Genomic DNA, 23881 nt, shown 5'->3' on the forward strand with positions numbered 1-23881 from the left:
CTCACTTTAGGAAAGATGTGGAAGCTTTGGAGAGGGTGCAGAGGAGATTTACCAGGATGTTGCCTGGAATGGAGAATAGATCGTACGAGGATAGGTTGAGAGTGCTAGGCCTTTTCTCATTGGAAAGGCGAAGGATGAGGGGTGACTTGATAGAGGTTTATAAGATGATCATGGGAATAGATAGAGTAGACAGTCAGAAACTTTTTCCCCGGGTACAACAAAGTGTTACAAGGGGACATAAATTTAAGGTGAAGGGTGGAAGGTATAGGTTCTTTACCCAGAGAGTGGTGGGGGCATGGAATGCGCTGCCTTTGGGAGTGGCAGAGTCAGAATCATTGGTGACCTTTAAGCAGCAATTGGATAGGTGCTTAAGCTAGGACAAATGTTCGGCACAACATCGTGGGCGAAGGGCCTGTTCTGTGCTGTATTGTTCTATGTTCTATGTTCAATGTTCTAAATAAACTTGGAGACTGATCTACATAAAATATTAGAACAAATGAGCAAAGATTTGATCAAGGAGACACATTTTAATGAGTGTTTGAGCAAGAGAAAGGAGAAGGAGGAAGAGAAGGACAAAATTTCAGCTTTAAGGCATTGATAGCTGGAAGCATGGCTGTTTACAGACCATTAGCCCAGTACCCCATCTTTTTGTTATTCTTCCCAAAGTGAATCACCTCGCACTTAGAAACAGTGCGAACAAGCAATATTGAGATGCCCAAAAGATCAGCAATGAAGATGTGCAAGTATCATAGAAGATTGTCAGACTGGAGGAGATCATGGAGATAGGGTGCATCAAGTTCATGGGCACTTAAAGACATGAGAATTCTAAGACTCAAGCATTTCCAGGCTGAAAGCTGATGTAGGTCAATGGGCATGTGGTGATAGGTAAATTAGACGGGGTGTGAATTAAGATCCAGGCAACAGAATTTAGATGAATTAAAGTTTATGGTGAGTGCTGTGTTCTGAAATGCACTTTCTGACATCTAGGTCCAATAATAACTTAAATACTTGAAGGGAGAAAGAGGGAATAGGATCTATTGGATAGCTTTTTCATGAACGTGGATGACATGATGGAACAAAGGTCCTCCTCTTTTGCTGTGTCATTCTACCATTCTATACTATCACAGTTAGTCCAGGTTCATAGACAAACAGGGAACATGCTCCATAAGCTTCCATTTGGAAATGGTATGGAGACTCCTGGGTCCCAGGGTCCGGGATGTCTCTAGATAGAGTCTACAGGATTCATAAGGGGAGGGAAAGCAGCCAGAATATGTGGTACATATCGGTACCAACGACATAAGTAGGGAAAGGGAGGCGGACCTGAAAAAAGAATATAGGGAGTTAGGTTGGAAGCTAGAAGGCAGGACGAGTCGAGTAGTAATCTCAGGATTGCTACCAATGCCACATGCTAGTGAGATTAGGAGTACAGACTAAGTGCAGATGAACACGTGGCTGCAGGACTGGTGTAGGAGGGAGAGCTTCAGACATGTGGATCATTGAGATACCTTCTAGGGAAGGTGGGACCTGAACAAGAAGGGCGGGTTGCACTAAACTGAAGGGGTACCAATATTCTGAGTGGGAGGTTTACTGGAGCTCTTTGGGAGGGAGGTAAAAGAGGTTTGAGGAGTGGTATTGCTAATCAGGGATAGTATCACAGCTGCAGAAAGGGAGGTCTACAGAGTCAGTATGAGTGAAAGTCAGAAACCTGAAAGGAGAGTCACTGTATTGGGACTTTTCTACAGACCCCCCCCCCCCCCCCCATAGCAACAGAGATACTGAGGAGCAGATTGGGAGGCAGATTTTGGAGGCAGAAGTAACATGGTTGTTATCACAGGTGACTTTAAATTCTCTAATATTGATTGTAACTTCCTTAGTTCAAATAGTTTGGATGGAGCAGTTTTTGTCAGGTGTGTCCAGGAATGGTTCATGACTCAACATGTACAAAGTCCGACTAGAGGGGAGGCTATATTGGATTTGATGCTTGGTAACAAACCTGGTCAGGTGTCAGGTCTCTCGGTGGGAGAGCATTTCGGTGATAATGGTCACAATTCCCTGACCTTGATTATATTCATGGAGAGGGATAGGAGCAGACAAAATGGGAAAGTATTTAATTGGGAAAGGGGGAATTACAATGCTATTAGGCCAGGAACTGTGGAGCATAAGTTGGGAGCAGATATTCTCAGGAAAATGCACAACAGAAATGTGGAGGTTGTTTAGGGAGCACTTGCTATGAGTGCCAGGTAGGTTTGTCCCACTGAGGCAAGGAAGGGATGGTAGGGTGAAGGAACCTTGATTGACAAGAGATGTGGAACATCTAGTCAAGAGGAAGGAAGAAGCTTATTTAAGGTTGATGAAGCAAAGATCAGACAGACCTCTGGAGGATTACAAGTTAGCCAGGAAGGAACTGAAGAATGGACTTAGGAAAGCTAGAAAGGGGCATGAAAAAACTTTAGTGGGTAGGATTAAGGAAAACCCTAAGGCATTCTACACTTATGTGAGGAACAAGAGGATGGCCAGAGTGAGTGTTGTGCTGATCAGTGATAGTGGAGGGAACTTGCACATGCAGTCAGAGGAGGTAGGAGAGGTACTTAATGAATACTTTGCTTCAATATTCACTACTGAGAGGGACCTTGACTTTTCTGAGGACAACGTGAAACAGACTGATATGCTACAACAGGTTGATTTTAGGAAGGAGGATGGGCTGAAAATTTTGAAAAACATAGGAATAGATAAATCCCCTGGGCCAGACGGGATATACCCTAGGTTGCTATAGGAAGAACGGGAAGAGATTATCTTTGCGTCCTCACTGTCCACTGGAGTAGTACCAGATGTCTGGAGGGTGGCAAATGTTATTCCCTTGTTCAAGAAAGGGAATAGGGATAATCCTGGATGTTACAGACTAGTCAGTCTCACATCTGTGGTGAATAAAGTATTGGAGAGGATTCTGAGAGACAGGGTTTATGAATACTTGGAAAACCATAGTTTGATCATAGATGATCAGAGCATGGTTTTGTGAGGGACAAATCATGTTCACAAACCTTGTTGAAGTCTTTGAGGATGGGATAAAACACTTGGATGAAGGTACAGCAATGGATGTGGTGTACATAGATTTTAGTGAGGCATTTGATAAGGTTCCCCATGGCGGACTCATTCTGAAAATAGGGAGGCATGGGATACAGGGAAATCTGGCTGTCTGGATACAGAATTGGCTGGCCCATAGAAGACAAAGGGTGGTAGTAGATGCAAAGTATTCATTCTAGAGCTCGGTGACCAGTGGTGTTCCACACGGATCTGTTCTGGGATCTATACTTTTTGTGATTTTTATAAATGACTTGGATGAGGAAGTGGAAGGGTGGGTTAGTAAGTTTGTCGATAGCACAGAAGTTGGTGGAGTTGTGGATAAGTTGGTGGAGTTGTGGCTGTTGTAGGTTGCAACGGGACATTGACAGGATGCAGAGCTGGGCTGAAAAATGGCAGATGGAGTTCAACCTGGAAAAGTGTGAAGTGATTCACTTGGAAGGTTGAATTTGAATGTAGATTACAGGGTTAAAGGCAGGCTTCTTGGCAGTGTGGAGGAACTGGGGTTCATGTCTGTAGATCCCTCAAAGTTGCCACCCAAGTTGATAGGGTTGTTAAGAAGGTGTATGATGTGTTGGCTTTCATTAGCAGGGGGATTGAGTTTAAGAGCCACAAGGTTATGCTGCGGCTCTATAAAACCCTGGTTAGACCACACTTGAAATATTGTGTTCAGTTCATTATAAGAAGGATGTGGAAGCTTTAGAGAGGGTGCAGAGCAGATTTCCCAGGATGCTGCCTGGACTGGAGAGCATGTCTTATGAAGAAAGGTTGAGGGAGCTAGGGTTTTTCTCATTGGAGCGAAGAAGGATGCGAGATGACTTGATAGAGGTGTACAAGGTGATGAGAGGCATAGATAGAGTGGATAGCCAGAGACTTTTCCCAGGGCGGAAATGTCTATCATGAGGGGGCATAAATGTAGGGTGATTGGAGGAATGTTTTGGGGAGATGTCAGAGGTAGGTTCTTTATACAGAGAGTGGTGGGTGTGTGGAATGCACTGCCAGCAGGAGTAGTAGAGTCAGGATACAGTAGGAACATTTAAGCACCAATTGGACAGGCACATGGAAGATCGTAAAATGAAGGGGATGTAGTCAAGTCTGATCTTAGAATAGGATAAAAGGCTAGCACAACACCGAGGGCTGAAGGGCCTGTACTATTTAATGTTCTATGATTTGGCAGCGACATTCTACTGGTCAAGAGACTTTAAGCCTACAGTTCGCTTTTACTTGGGAAGCGAAGAAGTCAGGGGAGCCCACAAATAACTTGCTTTGCCCAAGTCTGATCAGTTCTGTTCTGCTGTACTGGCTCACGGTCTGCTAGTTACAAATAGATACTATGTCTCCTCTATCTGTCTCTGTCCCCACTCCTCACTTCTGAAAAGGGATTGGTACAAGGTATTTCTGATCGTTCAGTCTGAAGTTGCAATGATTGAGAAATTGCAAATGTTTAATTCTTGTGGGAATAGACTTGGTGATTTTTTTCATGTATCCTACTTTGTACAACAGGTTTAACAAAGGTCGAAGGAATTCAATGAAAGGACGGTTCAATAGTATTAAATTATCACTGACAAACATTATTGATGAGCCACTTCCCACCAAATCTACTGCAGAAAATTCATGGGTTTGGAAATGCCGAAAAGATTTCATGAAAACTGAGGTCAGTGGAACTTGATATTCACGTGGTGGTGAAAATCATATTATACAACCTGCAGATGTACAGACTTTCAAAGAAGAGTCATCAGACTTGAAACATTAATTGTGTTTCTCTCTCCATAGATACTGCCATATCTGTTGAGTGTCTCGGGCTTTCTATTTTGATTTCAGATACAAACGGTTTGATATTGAAACAAAGTTTAAGCCCATCAAATAAAAGGGATAGGGACAGCTGGGGTTAGCTGCATGATAGGAAACAGTGTAATAGTGAAAGACTGTGTTTTGGGTTGGTGAAGGTGTACAGTGATATTTCCCAGAGATCAATGTTAAAGACCCCTTTTTTCCTTGTCATATTTTGACAGCATGGGGGAATTAAGCACAAATATAACATTTACAGGTGGTTTAAAATAAAAACTTGGGAAATATAGTGAACTGCGAGGATTGTGACAAAGTTCAAGAGGACAGGCTGGTGGAATGGGCAAATGGAATTTAATCCATGAAAGTGCCAAGTGAAATATTCACTTAGGAAGAAGGAGGAACAACAAGGTAATATAAAGGAATTAATTCTAAAGCAACAACAAGAGAAGAGGGAGCTGGGTGCATATTCTTTAAACATGGCAAGATCTTGCGCTTGAGAATTGGAGATCAGGAAGTTCTAAAATACTGATTTGGAATCAACTGCCATATTGTCATCAATGTTTGGTGAATGTGGCAGGTTTGGTGCAGGGATTCCCGAATCATGGGCTGCAATTCCTTATAGGGACACAGGAGTCACATTGGGGGGGGAGGGGGAGCGGGTTGTGAGCACACTCTCTGATATACCAGTCCTCTTGGATGCTATTTCCTATTAATAAAGTTGAGAATATGCTGTAGTTTATTGACTGTTTTCCCCACCAGTCTGTCCACTTTCAATAATCTGTGCATGAGGGCTCAGTGGTTCGCACTTTTGCCTCACAGCGCCAAGGATCCAGGTTCAATTCCAGCCTTGGGCAACTGTCTGTGTAGGTGTTTGCACATTCTCTCAGTGTCTATTTGGGTTTCCTCCCACAGTCCAAAGATGTGCAGGTTAGGTGAATTGGCCATGCTAAATTGGCTATCGTGTCCAGGGATGTGTAGGTTAGTCGCATTAGTCAGGGGTAAATGTAGAGTAATAAGGTAGGGGAATGGGTCTGGGTGTGTTACTCTTTGGAGGGTTGGTGTGGACGTTTTGGGCCAAATGGCCTGTTTCCACAATGAAGGGATTCTATGATTCTATGACATACACCCGGGAACCTCTACTCCTGCACCACCTTTAGAATTGTACTCCCAAGTTTATATTGTCTTTCGGTCTCTTCTGACTAATGTGCATCACCTCACACTTCTCTGCATTGAACTTCACCTGCCACCTATTGGTCCACTTGACCAACATGTTAATATCCTTTTGGAGTGCTACATTATCCTGTTCACTGTTTACAATTTGTCCAAGTTTTGTGTAATTTTCACACTTTGAAATTGTCCCCTGCAAACCAGGAACTAGATCATTAATATCTCCTTAAATGTTTGCTACTGCATCTCTATTAATCAATACCCTAACTTAAATCACTTTTGCTAGATCTGCTTTTCTCCTTTTTGCCCTTGCTTAAATTCAAAGTAGTAGTCTTGGGCCCAGATTTCTCTCCCTTAAATTGTATGTAAAAGTCAATCATATTATGGTTACTATTCCCAGGGTGCTTTCATTACCAGGTCTGTGAATAATCCTCTTTCATTGATCAAAACCAAGTCCAGTAGAGGCTGATTGGTGCCATAACATGCTAAGACATTGTCCCAAAAACATTCAATGAATTCCTCTCCCAGACAACTTTTTCCCGTCTATATAAAAGTTAAATTCCCCCATGATAATTGCTGTACTCTTTTGACAATCTTCCATCATTTCTTCTTGATACCCTGTTCTACCATGTGATTACTATTAGGGGGTCTACACAACTCCCAGAGGTGACCTCTTTTCTTTACATTCCTCATCTCCATCCAGACTGCATCTATATTCTAGTTTCCTGAATTAAGATCATACCCCTCTATCGTGCTGATATCATCTTCGATTAACCGAGCCAGTCCTCCACAATTGCCTCACTTTCTGTTCATCCTAAATATCACAAACTCTTTAATATTGAGATCCAATCTAGGTCACCTTTCAGCCATGCCTCATGTAATATACACTACATCATATTTATTCATCTCAATTTATATCACAAGTTCATTTATGTTGTTTTGAATGTATGTATATTCAAATACAGTCCTTTAATTTTTATCCTTTTATCATTTTTGTAACCTGTATTCTTACATTTTTTATTATTAGGTCTGCATTCTTCCTGGCGTCCTTCTGCATTCTATCCCTACCTGCTACTGTCTGTTTATCATTCATTCTTTCCTGTTACTTTTGACGCACTGATTCACCACAGCTTCCCAAATTTGGGCCCTTGCAGTCAATATTTTATTTAAAACCTGCTCTGCTTCTCTAGATATGCAGCTGACAAGAACACCTGTCCCAGTATGTTCAGGTATAGACCATCCCACAAAACTGGAACCCACTTCTCTCATACAAGTCTTTCAGGCGCACATCCTTTAACTGCCTTTATGCCAATTCACACTTGGATCATGTAATAATCTAAACATTATTACCTTTGAAGTTCTGCTAATTAATTTGATGCCTAACTCCTTGTACTGGCTATGCAGAACCTCTTTTGTAGTTCTACCTCAGTCAATGGTGGCTCCATGAACCATGATAACTGAATCTTCTCTCTCCCACTGCAAGTTCTCCTCCACGGCAGATACCCAGAACCTCGACACTGGGCAGACAACTCAGCATCTGGAGTCATGCTCCTTGCTGCAGTAAGCAGTGTCAACCTCCATCTCCACTCCATTGTAAATATGTTTGCTCAGGATCACACTAGTATCCTTGAACTCCCACATTCTGTAACTATGCCTCACTGGGATGTTAACTGCAGGCCACTCTTCCCAGTCTGCTCCACACCAATGCTGACTGTAACACTCTTTCCAGTCTGCTTCACTGTGATTTTGACTGCAGGCCACCCTTGCTGGACTGTTTCATTGCAGTGCTGACTGCAGACCATTCTTCCCCAGCCACAGATCTGCTACTTTTATCAGCCAATTTATATGCCCCTTTCTAGGATCTAATGTTATCCCTGACTTCCCTTGTTTGGCACAGTTGGGCCCTTTTCCCATTTTATTTTCATGCAAATCATGAATGAAAATTGTTATGGTTCCTCCAGGTTCCCTTTAAAGTTTGCCATTGCCTATCCATTATCATCCTTTTAAGTAATGTTTCCCAATTAATCACAGACAGCATACACTATATGCAACTGAGTTTTCTTTATTTAGATTAGGACCTGAATCTCAAAATCAATGACAGAACAACGTCGATTATCCAAACAAGACGGGCGGGGAGTATCTTTTTCAGTTAACTGAGAGTTCGGATAACGGATTGTTCGGATAACTGATTGCGTCTTTACGGGACCTTGCAATCTTGTTCGGATAATCTGAAATTCAGATAATTGATGTTTGGATAATTGAGGTTATCTCCACTTTAACAAGTTATCATACTTTCCCCAAGGGGTCTCGCATAGCTAGATTGCCAATTATTTCTTTCTCAATTTTGGATGTTTCAATAAGGTCACCTCATTCTTCTTGATTCTAATGAGAACAATTTGTGGGATTCTCTGCCACAGAACACAGTTGAGGCAAAAATGTTGAGTGTTTTCAAGAAGGAGTTAGATGAGTTCTTCGGACTAAAGGGTGTGTGGAGCAAGCAAACACGGTGTACAAGGTTGGATGACCAGTCACAAAGGAACTCAAAGGGACGAATGGCTTCTTTTAGCTCCTATTTTCTATGTTTCTAACCTCACCTTATAAGACCATCCCTCCATGCCAGTATATATTTTCCCTTAGATAAAGGCCCAAAAGGGATGTGACTACAGTGTGTTTTGGTTTTGGTCTCGGACCACTGCCTGCGTAGTCACCTTTGCAGTTGTTTTTACGTATTTATCAACCGCAAAGTAGGTCGAACCTCCACGTGGTTCCCCCCGGTAACGACCGAAACGAGGAGGCTCTTGACGGTGGCGATTTTAAGCTGTTTGTTGGCATCTTAGTCTGGTTTTTATCAGTGTTTTACCATTGTTTTACCATTGTTTTATCATTGGTTATCTTTGGTTTTACCTGGTTTTACCTGTACTTTGTCCTACGGACGGTTTTATCGTTTTACCGTTGTCTGAGCGTTACTCGGAGTAGGTCGGCGAATACGACCTGTTTCCGTTTTTGTGAAAGATACGAGACGGCTGGTGACCTTTCGGTCTGCGAGAAAAACTAAATTTGGTTGAGGCGTTATGGCTGATTCCAGGATATCCGGTTGGGTGGGAGACCGGGTAAATAACCGCCCCGCACGGTGGCTATTGGCGGCCCCGTGCATAAAGTGTGCAAGCCAAACCCGAATTGTTCAATCCGTCTCAGTCCAGACCCAGACGGACGAGACCTTACGATTTGTTCCGGCCAGGTTGTCCTCGGGCAGGCACGGGGACACCGATAATAGTGCCCAGAACAGTACTATGGAAACTCGAATGGATAGGCTGAGAGAGAAGGCCCCTCTACAGCGCAGTCCACTCAAGAGCTGGACAATTTTTAATTCGAGTTTTAAAGGGCCATTTAATTTTAAGTGTAGCAGAGTTCCGGAGAGCGAGGATGAGAGAGGGGATGAAAGGATTGTCCATCCAATAAGTGTAGAGAAACCTGAGGAACTAGAAATAATTGTTAACTACCCCATAGACGATTTTACGTGTAAATATTGTAAGAATGTTTATAACACAACGGGGGGTTTTAGGAAACATCTTAAAATATGCAAAGGGATTAAGGCCATTAGGATAAGGTGCAGTAAGGATAAGGTTCCAGTTGTGGTCTGGCTTGTATCTTGTATAGTTTTAATAAAATCTTCGTACTTTTATACTCTATTCTCTTCGAAATAAAGACCAACATTCCATTAGCTTTCCCTATAAGCGACTCAATCTGGATTTTTGTGATTCATGCATAAAGTTGCACAAATCCCTCTGTTGTGTAACTTTCCACAGGCCTTCTTCACTTAAATAATATTCAGCAATTATTCTTCCTGCCAAAATGCATTACCTCATATTTTGCCAGATTATTTTCCAACTGTCAAATTTATGCCACTCAATGAACTCTCTTATCACTCCGTGTCTTCCTCATCACTTGTATTTCCACCCAATTTTGACTTGCAAGTGTTGATGTTGGACTGGGGTGTACGAAGTTAAAAATCACACAACACCAAGTTATACTTCAATAGGTTTATTTGGAAGCACTAACTGTTTGACTATAATCTAGTGTTGTGAGATTTTTAACTTTGTCCATCTATTTTTGTCATCTGCAAACATCTGCTACAGTGCATTCACTTTTTTCATCGAAATCATTAATACCCATTGAAAATAATTATTGCCCCAGAACTGATCCCTGTAGCACTATGCCATCCCCCTTTTCCCAACTCTATCTCTTCTATTAGTTAGCCAGTGCTCCATCTGTGCTAATATACTAACCCAACATCCTGGGCTATTACATTGCCTAATATGTGGTACCTTAATAATGAAATCAGATGCTACTAATATATTGCAATAATACATTTATATTATGCTTGTTAATGTTGTTTTAAGGATTGTGTACTTATGCACACTGACAACTTACTCTGGCTCACTAAATGAAAGATGCTTTAACTGTTGTAACATGTGAAATTGCTTGTGTTCTTTTTCTTAGGGCTCAGAAAACCTGGCTGTGAGACATGATAGGAAGTGATTTGGGAAGCACTGATTCCTATCCCTAATAAGTACTGATCAAGTCTGTGATAGCTCAGTAGTCTTGTGCTGTTGGTTTCCTCATACAGTGGAAAATGGAAGAGAAAAATGTTCATGTGAATGTTTTGTGGTAGATATTGGCAGGGTCTTCAAAAACCCTGGAGTTTCCCACTTAGAGCCCACAAATAACTGTCTTTGTATGTGATGTAATAACAGCAAAATAAAGCCATCTTTATTTTGAATGAAACACATTATTGCTGGCAAATTGAAACAGAAGCTATGAACTACTTGTGCATTTACAAACTACAAACAATGTGTTACACCAACCAGGATATACAATATGATATTAACAACCTTTATTTTTTGACAGATCAACGGACTATTTTACGACTTGACAAAGCAGATAACTGAAAGAAAACAGCATTTTTATAATGCCCCTAACCTGTCTGTTCAATGTTCAATGAAACCAGCATATAAAGGTACTGTCTATTTTAAATGGCTGGCCTTGTGAACACTGACTGTGTAAAATAGCTGAGGCACGTACAGTGGCATAGAGGTATAATGTGTCCAGGAGCTACTGACTATCTCCAATGTGACCATCCAGCTTAGTCCAGATGACATTCAGTTTGTTGCCATCACTGAATCCTTATTAAGATACAACCATGTCTAAAACATATATAGACGGTCATGTCAATATTGCAGGTACAAGAACACAACTTTCACCATTTGACAGAATTCTAGCTTTAAGCTCATAGAATTATGCCCTTTTCTTTTATTTCCCGCTGGCTGCCTGGGGGATTGTTAAACAGCTGTTCTGTCTTGACTCTGCCCTCAATCTAATTGGTCTAACATGAATGAGAAATCCAGAGGTCAGACCTTCAGCAGTGCTTAGCCTGCAATGTGTTGCCTGCACTGGGCTGTCTTCCTGGTGCTGTTCAGGATCATTGTCAATTCTGTTCAAGCTGCAACATTTAAGGTAATTCCTGAAACAGCCATTTGTTGCTCAGTTGTGAAGAGTGTGGTGGAGGCAGGTTCACTTGAGTGAACAGGGTCTGGAATGTACTGTCTGAGAATGTGGGGTAGGCAGGTTCACTCGAGTGGTTAGGGTCTGGAATGGATTGTCTGAGAACGTGGTAGATGCAGGTTCACTCAAGTGGTTAAGATCTGGAATTGTACTGGCTGAGAAGTGTAGGGTCAGCAGGCTCAATTCAAACATTCAAAAGGGAATTAGATAATTATCTGAACAAAAAGAATGTGCAGGGTTCCAGAAAGAAAGTGAATCACTCGTTCAGAGAGCTAGTACAAGCACAAGTGGCACTGTAACAATGCTGTGACGTTGTAATCTTAAATAATTCAATATTTATGTCTTAGGAGTTTTCACTATCGGGAACAAGAACACCTGCATTTGTTGGGAACAAACTATGGCTAGAGTTATATAGGGGTGAGAATGGGAGTGGGTGCATTGGTCAAGAACGAGGCCAGGCTGAGATTTGAGTGTGAATGCTGAGAGCAGGACCAGGATTTTGAGGGGCAAGGGAGGGGAAACATTGGTGATACTGGGATTCAGGTCCGTGTTTTGGGACTGATTGTCGTGACTGTCTCTGCTTCAGCTTTCCAACATTGGACAAGCTAAAGATATCAAAACTGGATGGAGGTTAAGATGGAGAAGGCATGGGAAACTGAGTGACAAGCCAAGTGAGGAGGAGGAGATGCGAGTGAGAGCATAGAGGCACTTTGCCCCTCTCACTTTGAATGCATGTCCCCTATTATCAAACATTTCAACACTAAGAAAATGATTCTGACCGTCAATCTTATTGATGCATTTCATAATTTTATAAACTTCTATCAAGTCTCCGCCTCCGCCACTCCAAAGAAAAGAGCCCAAGGTTTTCTAGCTCCCACACCCTCTAATCCAAGCAGCATCTTGATAAACCTTCTCTAAAGATTCCACATGCTTCCTGTAATGTAGTGACCAGAATTGAACGCAATGCTCTGAGTATGGCCTAACCAAAGTTTTATAAGGCTGCAACATGACATCCTGGCTCCTGTACTCAATTCCCCAACCAATAAAAGCAAGTATGCTATATGTCTTCTATATCAACTTATGTATTTGCAAGGCCACTTTCAGAAGCTATGGACTTGAACCCCAAGATCCCTCTGTACATCAATGCTGTTCAAGATCCTGACATTAACTTTCTCTTAATGTTTGATCTTCCAAAGTGTAGCTCCTCTCACTTACTCAGATGTAACTCTATCGGCCATTTCTCCAACCATGTCTGCAACTGATCTTTATCCTGCTGTATCCTTTGTCAACCTTCTACACTATCCACAACTTCACCAATCTGTGTTGTCTGCAACTTACTAACCCACCCATCTATATTTTCGTTCAAGTCATTTATATATAATCACAAACAGCAGAGGTCTCTGTATGGATTCCTCCAGAATACCATTGACCTGGATCTCCAGTCAAAAAAAACCCTTCCTCCCCATCTCTCTGCCTTTTACTGGCTAGCCAGTTCTGAATCCAAGCAGCCAAGTCACTGTGGATCATCACCTGAGCCCATTATACATCAGACCTCCAGTCCACGTTTACATTGGTGCCTGGGTGTCCTTGGAGAAGGAACATGTGGTGTCCATCAAAGCTCTTGATGCCTTTACAGAAAGATGCACACCGCAGGGAATACAGTATTTTATCTCCTATTCCAATTCCATTCTTGTTGAGTCCCTTCCCACTCACCTTTGATAGTTTGCATTGCCCATAGTAAGCTTTGCTTTTGAATATTTACTTGGCTATCTGGGTGTTTACTTGTGGTAGTTAGTGTTTAGAAAGGAAAACCGAACAGGTTTTGCTTGTAAATTTTTGATTGACCACATGGTGATTACTGGTAGACATTAATAGCTTAAAAACAAAAAAAAAAGTCTGTGATTTGATGGTGGGAAATCCATTCAATTGTGTATAAAACACATCCGGCTATAATAATAGAGAATAAAAAGCAGACGCAGGAGGGGTCTTGTGCTGCAGTGATAGTATCCTTGCCTCTGGTTCAGGAGGCCAAGGACCAAGTTCCACCTGCTTTGGAAGTGTATGATGACAAACAATCAAGGTATTTTTCAATGTATAATTTCAGTTACATCACATTGTAAACTTTTGCTATAAGTTCTGTATCTTACAATTGTGTACTCCACAACCACCTAATTAAGGAGCAGCACTCCGAAAGCTAGTACTTCCAATTAAACCTGTTGGACTATAGCCTGGTGTTGTGTGACTTTTAACTTTGTACACCCCAGTCCAACAACGGCATCTCCACATCAGGACATCTCTGAACAGGTTGACCCAATGCACAACCTTTTGAGTTATTTGAAAATTATTTTGTTGTGCCTTAGTTGCACTTCAGCTGCACACTGCTGATCTTCAGGCATCTGGTGTTGCACAGTGGCAGCAGTGTGTACCATCTACAAGATACATGTCAGAAACTCACCAAGGATTGTCAGTTAGCATAATCTAAACCATGACCTCTGTCACCTTGAAGGACAATGGCAGCAAATGCATGAGAAATCTGCAAGATCGCATCCAAGCCATACACCATTCTGATTTAGAAATGTAACACAATCCATCACACTGTCAAAAATGTGGAACTCCCTCGCTGACAGCAACGGAGGTATCCATGAACCTCAAGAAAGGAGGTTTAAGAAAGTAGCTGACTACCACCTTCAAAGAAAATTTGGAATGGGTAATAAATTCTGATCTTTTCAATGAAGTGCACATCCTAAGAATGAAAATAATTATTTTTACGTTTCAGAAGCTGCACAAAAGAAAGGTGCTGGTGTTTTGCCTTTCATGAAGAAGATATTAAAGGATCATGTTGAACAAAAGCATGAGGAGTTTTTCAAAGATGCAAGAGACAGTGCGATGGAGCAATTCAATGACATGAAGGTTTCTTACAGATTCATACTGTTTTCTGGCTGAAGGTTTACCAATATATGCTGTGTATTTAAGTAAGATGCACACACTGAAATAAAAGCAGTGTTCCATAATACATAATATACACACACTGAAATACACACTCTGCAATACTCATTGTGTTCCATATTAGATAACGTACATGTACTGAGTTATACGTGCTGAAATACATGCTCTGTTCCATATCGGGAATTAAGCAGGTGTTAAGTTGTAATGAACAGATATTACATTGCATTTTTTTTTATCATGTTAAGGAGAAATTGAAGAAGGAAATTCATGGAAGAATGACCATCACCTTGGAACTTGGTTTCTCCCAGTGGTCTGGGCATAATCCTTTACCAGGTACCTGAACACTGGCTACACTTCACACATACATTCATGCTACCATTATTTAGAACTAACCCTTTACAATATTTTGATTGCAGATTTTCGAAATGAGTTTGATCAGATAAATCTAATCTGGGATGAAGTAAAGGATTTATCAGACACTGACTAATCATTTTGGATCTGTTTGTTTCTTTGAAGTTGATGTTATAGTACTATGGCCTTCTAAAAAAATGTACATCTTACTGATTTTGTGAAGCTCTCACATTAGTGAAAGATACATTATACTCCTCCCTCAATAGCAAATATATCCTCTTTTAGGTAGATACCGCACACGGTAGTCCAGCTGTGATCTCACTGTGGCACATAAATTGGCCTTCCTAATTGGTTACTGTACCTACCTGTCTACTTTCATTGACTGGCATACAGTACAAGGCTACCTGGACCTGTTTGTGCATTCACACTTCCACAAATATTATCATTTTATATTGCTCTTCCCTTCTGCTTTTAACACTGTAGTTTCATGTTTAGCCACATTCTATTGCATCTGCCTTGTGCTTAGCTATTGTTGTGAACTTGGGTAGAGTAATTCCAAATTGGGAGACAGGACATTTGATTTGCTGTGTGTAAAATTGTAAAGTGAGGAAAGTATGGCATGGTCCTTTAAAAATGATGTGCTTTTCCTATGCTTAGAGATTTAAAATTATGTCTGTGAGAAGCAGCTTATGGGTTTACCAGTATAGAAAGTACCCAAATTGAAACATGTATTGAAAGTCCAAGCAGCATTTTTACCAAGATAACAGTTTTGGATTTTAGCCAATCAATTTAAACCAAGCACTTAGTTACCAAAAACCTATTAAATTTAAACCTGATGGTCTTGACAAAAGAATCAATACTACGTAAGAAATATTACTATGTCATCATGAGTATAAACAAGGCAGTAGTTGGACTGAGACCCCAGAACCAATTGCCATTTGCTAAGAGATAACAGCTCTCACAGTCCTCTATGTATTGGAGAAAGCATACTCTGAATGACATCAGTACCAACATCGGAGAAGGCATTTCAGACAAAAGAAAATGTTGGAGAAGGCATTTCGGTCAGAGGAAGACGACGGAGAAGACATAGAAAGTTCCGAAGACATAATTTATGTTTTTGTATATGTGTGGGACTTGTAGTTATTGCAACAGCTAAAAACCGTTAGAATCTTGCTTTATTCAGAAATCGTTGGTAGTTTGAAGGAATTTATTCAGATTGTTCATAATTTAGTTAATTTGTTCGCTGTTAGAGTTAGATAAATAAATTGTCACTTGTTTTTTGTTTTTATTTGATTTAATCACTAAAGGTTGCTGAGAAACAGATTGCCCCTCTCTGCACACTCCTTTTAACATATTATAAAGCACATGGCCACTCTCTGGGTGTTTCAGTTTTGGTTATCATAGGGCAAAACCTCCACTTTATAACACTCGATTTGTCTAAATCACCTTGAAGCCCCATTGCATCTTCCTCACTGTTTGAAACAAACTCAATAAAATTTTAGACGAGACCAACAAATCTGGAAACAATTTATTACGGACTTGCAAGTACGGGCTGCAACTGCACAAAGCAATTGAGCGAATTAGACTTGTTTACAATTATACCTTTGAGCTGAGTGAGGTCACCTCTCCAGACTCCTAATTACCCAATCTCTCAAACTAGGCTAGATAGCTGCCCATCTTCGCTCCACCCTTGTTACTTCCCCTTCCCCATGTTGGCAACCTTCCTCCCTGTTAGTGCTGACTTTTTCATTATTTTGTCGATAGTACATCAAGATATAGTTTAACATTTTGTATCAATACTGCTGGTACATTCCATTCTCCGTACATTTCATCAACTTTGTATCATTTTTGTACAGCTCAGGCATTTTAGTTATCTCAGTTTTTTGCTGAAAACTTATTTTAAAAGTCATGATTCGGAGATGCCGGTGTTGGACTGGGGTGTACAAAGTTAAAAATCACACAACACCAGGTTATAGTCCAACAGGTTTAATTGGAAGCACACTAGCTTTCAGAGCGACACTCCTTCAACAGGTGATTGTCACTTTTTGGACTTAATATCGCCCATATTTCTTTTGTAAGATGTTGTGATTCACCTTTCCTCTTCAGACAAGAATGAATATTGTTGTAATTCATGCATACATTCATTGAATAAGAACCATTGCCAATCTACCTTCAACCCCTTTAGTATGGCTCCTCCATCCTTCATTGACAATTCATTCCTCAGACCCCAAAAGTTGCTGTTATTTAGATTCATGACCTTAGTTTTGTATTTGGCTATTTCATCTTTGTGAAGAATTCTATCATATTATGGTTGCTGTTCTCCAAGGGACTTTGCATAACAAAGCATTTGAGATTACTACATTGGTTTTAATTGGGGATGTGCTTATATGCTTACAAAAGACAATATTAATCTGAAATAAAAAAATGTGTTGGAGAAATTTAACAGCTCTGCAGCCTCTATTTCTCTCTCCAAGTCCAATATGTTTCTTTTTAAGTTGCTTTTCTGTGTTTTTCATTACAGGAGGTTCTGCTATTATGCAGTTTAGATTAGATTACTTACAGTGTGGAAACAGGCCCTTCGGCCCAACAAGTCCACACTGACCCACCGAAGCGCACCCACCCAGACCCATTCCCCTACATTTAGCCCTTACCCGGGTCTCTGGCGCTGTGAGGCAGCAGTGCTAACCACTGTGCCACCGTGCCGCCCAAAGTTGTTGCATTCTTGTGCGAGCCCTTGCTATGTAAAAATCGTGCAATAAAGTGCCAGCACTTAAAGTGTTCGCGGTGCAATTGCCTTATAGCCAACACACGTTTATATAAAAATAAATTTTATTGGCGGGAAGACCCACTACGCGTAATTTTTTTTCTCCAACCTCGATTTTCGAGGTCATTGTCCTGTTCCAGTGAGGCCCGAACCTGGCCTTCCAAGGTTTGGATCCGCCCCTCGGAGTTCTCTGTCTCTGTCTCCGATGCTGCAGTCCTTTGCTCGACTGCTTCCACACGTCAATTCAATGCCTGAATCTCCTGCTCATGCTTTGTCAGCATGGCAGTAATCAGTTCTAGCTCTGTGAGTGGATGCAGCTGTTCCACCAAGCTCAAAGGCGCCACCACAGGAGTTGAGGAAGCAGCTGCAGGAGTACCTGACACAGCAGGGGAGTGCTCTGCCTGCTGCACTCCCCTAGCTCCTTTTCCTTTATTAGTCTTCATCTCGACTCCAAAACATCGAAATCCAAATTTAAAAGGTTCTAGGTGTTCTGCCTGCTTTATGCTGAAAATGTTCTTCAGGGGTGGCTCATGGGGGAGGAGTAGGAGCCCAACTTGCCTGGGGTATGGCACAGAGTACAACACAGTAGACTTTTCAGACTGCCACCATCTTGAATCTCCTGCCAACACACGTTTTAAAAGTTGGAGCTTTAGTAACAGTGTCCCTATTCGTTAATCGCTTTACATCCAATTTGCGTTGATGAAAACTGCCGTATAGCACAACTACCTGTATTCCTTCGACTTGAAATGAAACAAAATGAAATGCAATGACACATAAAAGCATGAAGCTTTGTGATGACTGAATGATTAGGAAGGCCACTGGTTTTAAAGTGCTGAATGAATTTGTGTTTTAAAATTCGGTCATTGTTATAATCTGGATTTAGTATGTTACTGATCAAGCGAATGAGATGAATGAAACAGAAACAGGAGTTCAAATTTCATCACACAAATTTTAGTTCAGTTAATTAAATGAATCTGAAAGATAAAAGCTAGTCTCAGCAATGATAATCATGAAGCCAGCAGATTGCCTAACAGCCTATCTGATCCACTGATTTCCATTAGGAAAGGAATTCTGCTGTTGGAACATGTGCATTTCCACAGCAATGTAGTTGATGTTTAAGTGCTCTCTGAAATGGCCAAGCAAACCACTCAGTTGTCAAGAAGATTTGTTACCACCTCTGAGAGGTAAATACATATGGCTATGCCAGTGCAGATATTAACCAAATTTTGCTGGGTTAGCTGAAATGAAATGAGAAGGAAAAACATGTGACGCCTAATGGTGACCTAATGACTTGTTAGTCACCGAATCATAGAGAAAGCACTGGAAAAGGCCCTTCAGCCCATCAAGTCTCTTCCAGTCAAAAACAACCACCTAACTATTCGAACTCCATTTTCCAGCACTTGGCCCATAGAATTTGCATACCTTGGCATCACAAGTATATATCTAAATACTTCTTCAATGTTACAAGGGTTTCTGCCTCTAACACCCTTACAGGCAGTGAGTTCCAGATTCCCACCACCCACTGGGTGAAAACAAATTCCTCGCATCTCCTCTAAACCTCTGCCCCATACTTCAATCTAAGCCAGGGGGGGGGGGTGTGTTAAGTTCCTTCTTGTCTACCCTATTTATGCCCTATCTATGCCCCTCATAATATTATATATCTCCGCTACATCCCTCCACAATCTCCTCTGCTCTAAGGAAAACAACCCAAGTCTGTCAAATCTCTCTTCATAAATGAAACTCTGTAGCCCAGGGAACATCTTGATAAATCTTCTTTGCACTCTGTCTAGTGATATCACATCCCTCCTATGATATGGATTCCAGAACTGCACACAATACTCTAGCTATGACCTAACCAACATTTTATATATTCTCAACACAACCTCCCTGCTCTTAAACTGTATGTCTTAACTAATAAAGGCAAGTTACCATATGCCTTCATAGCTACCTTTTCCACCTATCCTGATATCTTAAGGGGCCAATGTGTGTGCTCAATAAGGTGCCTCTCATCCTTGGTGCTTCCCAGGGATCTACCATTCATCATGTATTGCCTTATTTCTCCTGGAGAACATGATTCCTGATGAAGGGCTCCTGCCCAAAATATCGATTCTCCTGATCCTTGGATGCTGCATGACCTGCTGAGCTTTTCCAGCACCACACTCTGTCAACTTATTTGTCCTGCCCGAGTGCACTACCTCACATTTATCCAAATTGAATTCAATTCACCACTTGTCAGCCCATCTGACTAGCCTGACTATATCTTACAGTCTAAGGCTACCCTCCTTAGATTGCCATCTCACTAACTTTGTATCATCTGGACAAATGGGAGGTGACGCATTTTGGAAGATCTAATTTAGGAGGGAAATGTGCTGTAAATGCCAGAAGCCATAATAGCATCAACATACAGAGGGATCTAGGCATACAGGTCCACAGTTCCCTGAAAGAGGCAACACAAGTGGATAAAGTGGTCAAGAAGACATATACCATGCTTACCTTCATCAGTCAGGACGTAAAGAATAAAAATTGGCAAGTCATGTTGCAGCTATATGGAACATCAGTTAGGCCACATTTGGAATATTGTGTATATAGTGGTGCCTCGGAATCTGACTTTAATTCATTCCAGGAGGCTGTTCCGATTGCGAAACGTTCGGATTCCGAAACTATTTTCCCCATAAGAAATAATGGAAAGTGAATTAATCTGTTTCTTGACCCAAAAAAAAATTTCAAGACACTTTTAACTGCAAATACACATGGTTAAGGTAAAATAAGATGCATAAATGACCTAAATATCAAGTAATAATAATAAAAACAATAAATAAATGTACTAACATGAAAGTAACTTCATTTACCTTAGTGAGGAGTGCTAATGGTGCATGTGGAAGCTGGAGAGGAGGAAGGAGGGAGAGGGTTTACTGCTTAATTAAAAAAGACAGCACAAATCAAGGTGAAAACACTAGTGTGGGATATAGATGAATTAATGTTATTTCTGCAACTATAAATTCTGATACAGAACAAGAATGGGGAAATATATATATTCAGCAAAAAAATGATATGTTAGCATGAGACATGATTATAGAACAATGGTAGATGTATGGGCAAACAGGAAAAACATCTGTTTCCCACTTGTACAGAGACACAGGAACAAACCCCAATTAAAAGGGCTTAGTGATAAGATGCTGTGAGGGGCAGCGCAGATGGAGGGAGCAGATAATGGTAAGCAAAGGATGGGATGACGTCAAACAACCTTATCGGGGGCCAGAGATAGGCATTTGTCACGGACAAGGCCGGATAAACAGAAGTTGTTGGATCAGTCTTAAGGAAATGAATGACGTAAGCAGAGGATGGGGGCAAACAATGAAATAAGAAAAAAATATGGGGATTCAAACTGTATAAATTTCGAGAGTTTGTTGGATTTGATGTGCATTTGTCATTGCCTTACCTGGCATTAGACATTGCACCCACTTGCAAGTGTACAAATAAACGACACTGTTTCAGATTTTTGGTCTCGGACTGAAATTATTGAAGTGAGTGAGCGTTTGTTTCTCACACTAGGTGAACTAGTCATGGACACACGAGAGATGCTTTCACAACTACTTCCCGGGATGAACTGAACAAACAATGTGCGACCTGAACGGTACGTAGTGTTCGGATTTTAGGGCAAAATTTTCTCAAAATAATTGTTCCGATTCCAATTTGTTTGAACAATAGGGCTTTTGGATTCCGGGGTCAGCACTGTAATTCTTGTCACCACATTACTAGAAGGATGTGGAGATGGTAGAAAGGTACAGAAATGAATTACCAGGCTGTTGCTTGCTTTGGAGGTTATTAGCTATGAGGACATATTGAACAAACTTGGTTTGTTTTGACTTGAACGTCGAAGGATGGGGGCAATCTAATACAGGTTTCCCACATGTTCCTTTCAGGAGGAGCCAGCAGCACATATTCCAGGGGAGCATCTTGCTGAAATCACCAGGTGGTGGGGTGGTGGGGGAAGGAGCACAGTTTCTAATTGGTCAGTGCTGGTCAGGTGCTAGTTTGTGTTAACCCATTCATTCCCTTGATGTAACAGGTGAAGGAATCTCACAGGGTCAGTGTGTCTCAGTCTTTCTAAAGTGTTAGTACAGTTAGTTCATGATGTGGAGATGCAGGTGGTGGACTTAGGTGCACAAAGTCAGAAGCCGCATGAAACCAGGTTATAGTCCAACAGATTTATTTAAAATCACAAGCTTACGTAGCACTGCTCCTTTACCAGGTGATGAAGGAACAGCGCCCTAAAAATAAACCAGTTAGTTCATCTTCTGCTTAGTACAGGGAGTTCAGATAGTGAGTATGTTATGGGATGCTATTTGTTAGAAAGTATTAACTGAAATTTTTAGGTAGCTAATTAAAATGTAACTTGTAATCTAACAGATGGGCCAATGGGCTGAGGAGTGGCAGATGGAGTTTAATTTAGATAAATGTGAGGTGTTGCATTTTGGTAAAGCAAATCAGAGCAGGACTTATACAGTTAATGGAAATATCCTAGGGAGTGTTGCTGGACAAAGAGACCTTGGAGTGCAGGTTCATAGTCCCTTGAAAGTGGAGTCGCAGGTAGATAGGATAGTGAAGAAGGCATTTGGTATACTTTCCTTTATTGGTAAGAGCATTGAGTATAGGAGTTGAGAGGTCATGTTATGACTGTACAGGACACTGGTTAGGCCAGCTCTGGAATATTGCATGCAATTCTCGTTTCCTTCCTATTGGAAGGATGTTGTGAAACTTGAAAGGGTTCAGAAAATATTTACTAGGATGTAGCCAGGATTGGAGGATTTGAGCTATAGGGACACACTGAATAAGCTGGGGATGTTTCCCCTGGAGCATCGGAGGCTGAGGGGTCCCCTCATAGAGGTTTACAAAATCATGAGGGGCATGCATAGGGTAAATAGACAAAGTCTTTTTCCTGGGGTGGGGGAGTCCAGAACTAGAGGGTTTAGGGTGAGAGGGGAAAGATATAAAAGGGACCTAAGGGGCAACATTTTCACACAGAGGGTGGTGCGTGTATGGAATGAGCTGCCAGAGGAAGTGGTGGAGGCTGGTACAATTGCAATATTTAAAAGACATCTGGATGGGTATATGAGTAGGAAGAGTTTGAAGGGATATGGGCTGGTAGGTGGGACGCGATTGGGTTGAGATATCTGGTTGGCATGGATGAGTTGGACCGAAGGTTCTGTTTCTGTGCTGTACATCTCTATGACTCTATAACCAAAAGAGGATTAGTCTATGTCAGTTGGTGAGGTTTTGTGTTCTGCCTGCAAGATGTTGTCAATCATGAATACTGAAAGCGGCACGGTGGCACAGTGGTTAGCACTGCAGCCTCACAGCACCAGGGTCCCAGGTTCAATTCCTGCCTCGGGTGAACTGTCTGTGTGGAGTTTGCACATTCTCCCCGTGTCTGCGTGGGTTTCCTCCAGGTGCTCCGGTTTCCTCCCACAATCCAAAGATGTGCAAGTCAGGTGGATTGGCCATACTAAATTGCCCATGGTGTTAGGTACATTAGTCAGAGGGAAATGGGTATGGGTGGGTTACTCTTCAGAGAGTCAGAAGGGCCAGTTTCCACACTGTAGGGAATCTAATCTAATTATCCCTGAAATTTACATCTGCATGAAGTGTTCCTAGCTTCAGCTCCTCACCGAACAAATGGATCGCTTGAGTGACCGATGGAGACACTAAGGAGTGTACAAATGGCAGAGAGAATCATAGGTAGAAGTTATAGAAACATGGTCACACTCAAGGTACAGGAAGATAGATGTGTGACTACTAGACAGGGCAAACAGTGAGTGCAGGATTCCCCGTCTTCAAATATTCCATTTGGGATCCTGATGAGGGGATAGCCTATCACGTGACAGCAGTATCAGCAACCAGAGCACCACAGCTGGCCCTGCTGTACAGAGAGAACAGACAAAGCATAGAGCAATAGTAATTGGAGATTCAATAATCGGGGCACTGATAGGTGCTTCTGTGGCTGCGCGAAAGACTCCTGTTTCCTCCCCAGTGCCAGGGTCATGGATTTCTTTGAATCCTAAAATGGAAAGATAAACAGACAGAAGCTATTGTCCACAAATGATATGAGTAGGAGGAGTGGCAAAACCCTGCAGCAACAATTCAGGGAGTTAGGTAGTAAATTAGCAGGAATGTTCTAGTGTTCTTATCTCTGGATTGTTAATCCTGAGACCCATGTAATGTTCT

The 23881-nt window shown here is 41.5% G+C and overlaps 1 protein-coding gene across 2 annotated transcripts in view; it reads left to right on the forward strand.

The window, feature by feature from the left end:
* The window catches only part of LOC122563766 (nuclear GTPase SLIP-GC-like), a 125709-nt gene extending 108374 nt beyond the window's left edge, over positions 1-17335 (forward strand). For both annotated transcript variants that reach the window (XM_043717973.1, XM_043717972.1), the window contains 5 exons: positions 4582-4732; positions 10942-11050; positions 14372-14505; positions 14787-14874; positions 14958-17335. In XM_043717973.1, coding sequence (XP_043573908.1) covers positions 4582-4732; positions 10942-11050; positions 14372-14505; positions 14787-14874; positions 14958-15028 — 553 coding nt within the window. In that variant the 3' untranslated portion in view covers positions 15029-17335. The remainder of the gene's footprint in view (positions 1-4581; positions 4733-10941; positions 11051-14371; positions 14506-14786; positions 14875-14957) is intronic.
* Positions 17336-23881: the final 6546 nt, after the last annotated feature.

This window comes from Chiloscyllium plagiosum, chromosome 27 (assembly GCF_004010195.1).
Source record: "Chiloscyllium plagiosum isolate BGI_BamShark_2017 chromosome 27, ASM401019v2, whole genome shotgun sequence".
Classification (NCBI taxonomy): domain Eukaryota; kingdom Metazoa; phylum Chordata; class Chondrichthyes; order Orectolobiformes; family Hemiscylliidae; genus Chiloscyllium; species Chiloscyllium plagiosum.